At 46.2% G+C, this 8,588-nt stretch overlaps 1 protein-coding gene across 1 annotated transcript; it reads right to left on the reverse strand.

The window, feature by feature from the left end:
* Nucleotides 1-6,212: 6,212 nt before the first annotated feature.
* On the reverse strand, nt 6,213-6,986 carry LOC123748130 (salivary glue protein Sgs-3-like). The gene has a single exon (XM_045730324.2). The coding sequence runs from the start codon at nt 6,984-6,986 to the stop codon at nt 6,213-6,215; it is 774 nt and encodes a 257-aa protein (XP_045586280.2).
* Between the last annotated feature and the right edge of the window lie 1,602 nt (nt 6,987-8,588).

Genomic DNA, 8,588 nt, shown 5'->3' on the forward strand with positions numbered 1-8,588 from the left:
CCCCAGGGGGCTGCTCACGGGTCGAAGTCCTCTTTAGAACAGACGAACACCGATACTCCTCCTTCGAATTATTAGATTAATTTGATGTTAGTAGTTAGTAATCACACATTTGTGCGTCTGTTCATACAGGACGGATGTCCCGTACTAGAGTTGCAGGGGTTAGAAGTCTAATGCGATTTCATTTCCCTGTCAACTCTTGAAAGGCTAATATTCAAGCCTTATTACATATTATTTAACCCAGAAGACTGAATGTGATCAAGTACTACAGTCAAGTATGATTCAGGGACTGCAGTGAGATCAGTGACATTAGATATAACTTGAAGTTTGTTCAGGTAACTGGTCACTGATATATAAACACTGAGGCCCATGGAAAACATCTTGATTAAATAATAAATGTATCAAATCAGTCATCAGATTTATTGGGGTTTAATTTAGTTAATTGATTCAGAAGATTGAATAGCTCATCATTAAAGTAAAGTATGGTTCTGAGACTGCAGTGGGTTCAGTGACATTGGTCGCAGTGACTTGTAGCTGTTTTAGGCTACTGTTCACTGATTTGCCACTGAGGCCTCATGAACTCATCTTCAGCTTCAAATGATGATACTAACATCAACCTCTGTTGGTATAGTCAGCTGTAATCTCCTTAGTATAATGCTACTGGAGAAATATAATCAGTTGACAAATTTAGATTTCTACTGGTATTGTTTATCTGCAGGCATAGGTCTCCCCAGGCTTGATACTGGGCCTGAGAGTAATTTACCTCCTGCAGAGTTTAACATGGTTATACCCTGATATTTAGCAGGGCTACCGATGAATCGATGGCAATAGTCTGTCCCAACAAGGAGACCGAAGTCGGTGAGGTGATCAGACTTAATATTATCTGCCAATTTTATTCCTCTATTTCTCAGGAATTTGGCTGTTGCTCTCAGACCTTGAACTTGTAGGTCTACTGGTATTTTGTCCACCACAATGGCTTGTACTCGACAGACGTACCTGCCTAAACGTACTGATGGTTGTACCACCTGTTAGACTTGAGGTCCTACATCTGTTACAAACCCTGAGATGTTGAATGACGTCTGGGCTACAGGCCTTAATTGTAGTTCATCTGCCAACTTTTTAGTGATATATGTTCTCTGGGATCCTTGGTCAAACAACCCACGGGTATGGACCTTGGCCCTCTTATTCAGGATGGTAATTTGGGCAGTAGGCAAAGTCGTATTACCTTTAGACTTTGCCGATTGGACACTCTTTGTTTGTTGCACCTTGCAGTACTGTACTGTGGTGGGAATGCTATCTTCCACCTTGGGGTTTGGAGACGTTGTTTTGGTGTCTCTGCACAATGCTGCATGGTGCTGACCTTTGTTACACCTATTACAGGTGTGTAATTGGGTATCACAGTCCTTGATGTTATGTTTCCTGAGGCACCTCGTGCAATGTTGCAAATCTTTGAGTCGCTCAACACGGGCGTCACTATCAGGAAAATTAGAGCAGTGGTACATTGAATGTTTCTCATTGCAGAACAAACATGTTCCATAGCTTCCAGTACCCTTTGGTGTCACGTTCTTGGGTGACACAGTAACTATAGGCTTGGAGGGTCCCACTGCATATACGCCCACACTGCTACTGTTCCACTTTGGTGTTGAATTATATTGTCTAGATTGATTTGGAGTACCTTTGGTACTCTGTGGTTTACTATTATTGGTTTCTGAGGGTTTACTTGGTGGTTTTAATTTGTCATGTGTTCGTAATTGATGAACTACTGACTTTAAACCTTCAGATATTTCATTCATAGATAAGATACTTTTATTGTAATGAGCACTCATTTGTCTCAATATGTCCCTAGGTATTTTCTCCTGGACAATTATTTTCAAGACCCACTCAGCCCCGTTTGTATCTGCTGTCAGGCTGATGGCATTGATCAATGATTCTACCTCCAGCTTGAAGACTTGGAGTGAATCAGCTGAAGCCTCCGGTGGGGGTAAATGCAACAGCTCATGAACTAAATGTGATGTTCTTACTTCTGGATCAGCATAATTATCCTTGAGGAGTTTTACTGCCAGATCATAGCCGTCATTAGTTAATCTCAGATGGGATACTACTGTTTTAGCCTCACCTGATAATTGGCCTTGCAAATAAGAGAATTTACTACTCTTTGGTAAAGATTGTTTTGAGTCTACAAGGTCAACGAATTTGTTCCAAAATTCGTCCCAATCTTCCTCATCTTTTCCTGAGAAAGTGGGTAAATTAATTGGAGGGAGTCGAGCTTCTGCTTGACTCGTATTAGATGCAACTGTTGTTGTTGTTGCTGTTGCCTTGTTCTGGGCAATTAATTTGACATAAGGCTGTAACGTGGCCTGAGTGTGATCGCAAGATCACAAGATCACAATAACTCGCAAGATCAACCATAATGTCGTCTATTTCTGTTTCTGATAAATTGGTGTTGGCAAGTTCAGCCACATATGTTGCTATTTGGCATTTGATTTGTTCAAATTTACCTGCAGCTGCTTGATAATAGCTTTCCAGGTCAGCATAATCAACTGTTGATTGTTGTGACAAATCTTCACATTTCTTGATCTGTCTTGTTAAGTGGCCTTTAAGACCTGTAAGGGTTCTTTTCATTCTCCCTGCATTATCCATACTGGCTCGTTGGTGAAGCCTTGTGGGACTTGTACTTGGGCTGCTCATAATACTGAACAAGTACTGATGGTAGCCTAGGGTAAATTCTACACTCACTAGGCTGTAATCCTACCTCTACTAGAGGTTAGCACTTAAAATTAATACACATTATATATATACAATCATACACACTAATGATTTGAGTGATAAACCAGTGTCATGGAAGTACCTTTAGGTTAGCTCTTCTATATCACCCTAGGATGGTAGAGACACTAATTAATCACTCAAAGGTGTAATGATCATAAGTAAATTATTATATATACAACTCAACTCGAGTTGATAAAAATTACACCCAAAATAGGGTCTGGACCATTCATTAATGGTGTTAGGTTGATCAATATAGTACAACTGACTATGGTAATAATGGGACTAGGATGAACGATAATAGTTCAACTAGTCAATGGTTAATATCCTACCCTGTTGTGGGTTGGCAATTAGTAAATATTATACTGAGATCACTAGTGCAATATATTAAATAATTCTCTATTTTGGAGAAATAATATACACAATTATTGATAATAGCCTCTTAATTAGCCTCTATGAAACTTCTAATATTATCTAGAAGTATTAAATATTATTAGTGACCTCGCGAAATAAAGTCCACAAAATTCGTAGATAATCTCTCGCGAAGTGTCGGATTTTCCGACAGAGAGAGAGTGACAACTTTCAGGGCAGTCGTTAATAAACCATTTGAAGCAAGAGATGGCCACTACCCCAAAGGTCATCAATAACTAACTTAAAGTGACTCCCCCCCCCTCTAAGGAGCAGGGGGGGGGGGAGGGCAGACCATTACAAGTTACGATTGATGTGAGAACTGTTCTGTTGACACCCTGTAACTGGCGGAACAGATTACACAAGGAAAGTGAAGATGGCGATAGTTCGAGTCCCCCCCACAGGCTGGGTATGGGGTACAGGCACTAAACTACCCTAATCAAAGGCTAGTAATTAGTGCTCAGTGAGAACTAAGTACTAACACCGGTTTAAAGCCATTCTGCAACAAATTAGGTCAATTTTCAACCAATTCTGGGTCACTGAGGACGGAAATGGTGTTTAAAATAGTTGATTTGCCATCAATTCCATTACGTTATGCATAATTGATGACCCTCATCAGGGGGCCTGACGGCTGAGTGGACAGCGCTCGGGATTCGTAGTCCTGAGGTTCCGGGTTCGATCCCCGGTGGAGGCGGAAACAAATGGGCAGAGTTTTTTTCAGCTTTGATGCACCTATTCACCTAGCAGTAAATAGGTACCTGGGAGTTAGACAGCTGCCACGGGCTGCTTCCTGGGGGTGTATAACAAAAAGGAAGCCTGGTCGAGGACCGGGCCGCGGGGACGCTAAGCCCCGAAATTATCTCAAGATAACCTCAAGATAGAACAAGCTCTATCAACCCAACAATCCTTCAGTTCCAAGACTGCTGAAAGGTCGTTCCATCCTGTTTTAGCTAACAATTCTAACAATTTATTGTTAGGTAACAATTCTAACCTCAGACGTGGCCGGACATTTACAGTGCTAACCAGCATATACACACTGTCTTCTGTCCTCCCTGGAGCTGGTTGTAGATCTGCTAAGACAATATAGTGCTGGACGGTGTTGACCATGCAACCGCAGAAGGTGATTGCACTGATGTTGCAATGCTCTCTGCACTGCGTCATCACTGGACGTCACTGGACGTCACTGGACGCTTACCTCCACGACGTCGCGGCCTGACGTCTAACTCCACGACGTCGCGCCCTGACGCCTAACTCCACGACGTCGCGGCCTGACGTCTAACTCCACGACGTCGCGCCCTGACGCCTAACTCCACGACGTCGCGGCCTGACGTCTAACTCCACGACGTCGCGCCCTGACGTCTAACTCCACGACGTCGCGGCCTGACGTCTAACTCCACGACGTCGCGCCCTGACGCCTAACTCCACGACGTCGCGGCCTGACGTCTAACTCCACGACGTCGCGCCCTGACGTCTAACTCCACGACGTCGCGGCCTGACGTCTAACTCCACGACGTCGCGCCCTGACGTCTAACTCCACGACGTCGCGGCCTGACGTCTAACTTCACGACGTCGCGGCCTGACGTCTAACTTCACGACGTCGCGCCCTGACGTCTAACTTCACGACGTCGCGGCCTGACGTCTAACTCCACGACGTCGCGGCCTGACGTCTAACTTCACGACGTCGCGGCCTGACGTCTAACTCCACGACGTCGCGGCCTGACGTCTAACTCCACGACGTCGCGCCCTGACGTCTAACTCGACGACGTCGCGGCCTGACGTCTAACTCCGCGACGTCGCGGCCTTGCGTCTAACTCCGCGACGTCGCGGCCCGACGTCTCAACGCACACGTACCTGCAGACAGGTATTTCAATATATAGGTATATAGATGTACCCGGCTGTTCCCGGGTCTCTTAAACCCTCTTCGCACCCTTTTCCCCTCTTCCCAACTCTTCATCCCCATCCCCTTGGTCCCCAATTCGTCCTTCTCCTCCCCCCTCGCCCCCCCTCAGAAAATATATTGTTGCAATCACCAAAAACTCTATGGAAATCACACCAAATATTTCACACTTGCTCCCATGAAAATCGAATATGTGAAGGCTAGTATTTCTTAAAAGCATTTTGAACCTATGATGATTCAGGCACATGTCTGTACTCCATAGCATTCCCTCGTCACCCTGCAAAGTTGGATAAGGCTATAGCCCTATATAGCATTTAGCATTGTCTATCTATCTGTGGATAGATAGACAGACATTGTGTCTAATAGACATCACTTGTCAGCATTTCAGATTATATTCAGTGTCAACATCTATAATACTTTCTTGAGCCATACTATTCAGCTCATGACACGTGTATGAGGTACAAGGATACTGTACAGAAGCTCTAATACATTGTGGGTCACTACTTTAAAATACAACATAAGCAGACATATCCTAATCTCCTTTTCTACTTCCCAAATTACGGTTAACCGGTTACTTTAACCACAGGTGATTACACAAGCAGCCCAGCCCGTCCTCCTAAGGTCTCCCAACGTCCAGAAACTGTCGTACTAAAGTGCCCTTATCCTAACCTGCCAGAGGACCCAAAACAGAAAACGGGACAGTACGTTATTTTCGGCAGCCGTTTCCATTTTCTAATACGACCAATTTTTGTCACAGCTGACCAAGCTGGTGACCACCTCTCTCTAATCTTCCAATCAACCACAATCCCCCACCAATCTCATCAACCACAATCCCCCACAACTCTCATCAACTACAATCCCCCACAACTCTCATCAACCACCAATCCCCCACCAATCTCATCAACCACAATCCCCCCACCAATCTCATCCACCACCAATCCCCCACCAATCTCATCAACCACAATCCCCCACCAATCTCATCAACCACCAATCCCTCTAACTCAACCCTCCACACCAAAGGCCCCAAAAACATTCCCTTAAACAAGCCAGAAAGGAATGAAAAAAAATTACCAATCCCGTCATCCTGTCGGAATAAATTTACCTCCACTAAGCAGATGAGTGTGAAACCTTTTTGGCGCAGGATTCATCAGCTGAGATAATTAATGTGTTGGTACGTCGTGGTACGTCGTGGTGCGTCGTAGTACGTCGTGGTGCGTCGTGGTGCGTCGTAGTACGTCGTTGTGCGTCGTAGTACGTCGTGGCGCGTCGTAGTACGTCGTAGTACGTCGTGGTGCGTCGTAGTACGTCGTGGTGCGTCGTAGTACGTCGTGGTGCGTCGTAGTACGTCGTGGTGCGTCGTGGTGCGTCGTAGTACGTCGTAGTACGTCGTGGTGCGTCGTAGTACATCGTGGTGCGTCGTGGCGCGTCGTAGTACGTCGTAGTACGTCGTGGTGCGTCGTAGTACGTCGTGGTGCGTCGTGGCGCGTCGTAGTACGTCGTAGTACGTCGTGGTGCGTCGTAGTACGTCGTGGTGCGTCGTAGTACGTCGTGGCGCGTCGTAGTACGTCGTAGTACGTCGTGGCGCGTCGTAGTACGTCGTGGTACGTCGTAGTACGTCGTGGTACGTCGTAGTACGTCGTGGTGCGTCGTAGTACGTCGTGGTACGTCGTAGTACGTCGTGGTACGTCGTAGTACGTCGTGGTGCGTCGTGGTCCGTCGTGGTGCGTCGTGGTCCGTCGTGGTGCGTCGTAGTACGTCGTGGTGCGTCGTGGTGCGTCGTAGTACGTCGTGGTGCGTCGTGGTGCGTCGTGGTGCGTCGTAGTACGTCGTGGTGCGTCGTGGTGCGTCGTGGTGCGTCGTAGTACGTCGTGGTGCGTCGTGGTGCGTCGTAGTACGTCGTAGTACGTCTTATACTCTTCATAGAGGAATTGTTGGTGTTCTTCCTAGTTAACAAAGCAGTAGATGGATAAGGTGGAAAGATTGAGAAAGACAGAGAGATGGAGATGGAGAATGAGAGATGAAGATGGATAATGAGAAATGGAGAGAGAATGAGAGATGGAGAGAGAGTGAGAGATGGAGAGGGAGAGAAAGGAAAAGGTAGAGAGGGAGATAGGGAGGAACCGGCAGATTTGGGAATGAAGGAATGTGGAGAAAGGGAAGGAACAGTCTGATGAGTCTGATGGAATATTAAGGGAAGGGGAAGAATGGATGGTTGTATGTGGGTAAGGAGAGAGAGAGAGAGAGACTCCGGACTCACCGTCCCCGCGGCCCGGTCCTCGACCAGACCTCCTTTTTGTTACACATCCCAGGAAGCAGCCCGTGGCAGCTGTCTAACTCCCAGGTACCTATTTACTGCTAGGTGAACAGGAGGCATTAGGGTGAAAGAAACTCTGCCCATTTGTCTCCGCCTCCACCGGGGATCGAACCCGGAACCTTAGGACTACGAATCCCGAGCGCTGTTCACTCAGCCGTCAGGCCCCCTATGAATATATATACTCAATATATACTTTTGACTCCCTTGATAAGGACTGAGGCGGTTCCTTTACTCATGTTTGCTGCATCAAAAGCAGTTTGGAGGTCAATAAAATGCCGCCTTAAAGCTTGGTCTCTGTCTAATAAAATATTCAGCAAAGCAATGACCGGAGTAAGCATTTAAATTCTATGAAAACAAAGGCCTGGTTTAATTTCAGATTTCGTGAAAATTCCTAAGGGTCGTTATAGATGCCGTTATTTCTTAAAGCATGGCACTTGGGCCGACCCCGCCTGTCCTATGACACTCCCATACCTCCTTTCGTGCGTTAATGCAGGGCGAGGCCCGAAACGTCATTTTTTTAGAGACAGTCTGCTCTAAAGATATAGATATTTGAAGTTAATAATAATAATAATAATAATATTACCGAGAAAATCCATAGGGGCCGTGATGAGGATTCGAACCTATGCGGTGGGTGTTCCCACGCACACGCCCTAGCCAACTACGCCACGACATAGTCAAAAGAATTGTAACCTGAAGTTCTACTGAACTTACGAAGGGTTTTCCGAGGCTTTCACTCAAGCCGGACCAGGAGCTTCACACACTCACTCCCCTGCACTCTGTCATCTAGGAGTGTTCCACCTCTGACCCTCCTCTTGTCCCTTACCCACATACAACACTCCCTTACCCACATACAACACTCCCTTACCCACATACAACACTCCCTTACCCACATACAACACTACCTTACCCACATACAACACTACCTTACCCACATACAACACTCCCTTACCCACATACAACACTACCTTACCCACATACAACACTCCCTTACGCACATACAACACTACCTTACCCACATACAACACTCCCTTACCCACACACAACACTACCTTACCCACATACAACACTCCCTTACCCACATACAACACTACCTTACCCACATACAACACTACCTTACCCACATACAACACTACCTTACCCACATACAACACTACCTTACCCACATACAACACTCCCTTACCCACATACAACACTCCCTTACCCACATAC

This window comes from Procambarus clarkii, unplaced genomic scaffold, assembly GCF_040958095.1.
Source record: "Procambarus clarkii isolate CNS0578487 unplaced genomic scaffold, FALCON_Pclarkii_2.0 HiC_scaffold_723, whole genome shotgun sequence".
Classification (NCBI taxonomy): Eukaryota; Metazoa; Arthropoda; class Malacostraca; order Decapoda; family Cambaridae; genus Procambarus; species Procambarus clarkii.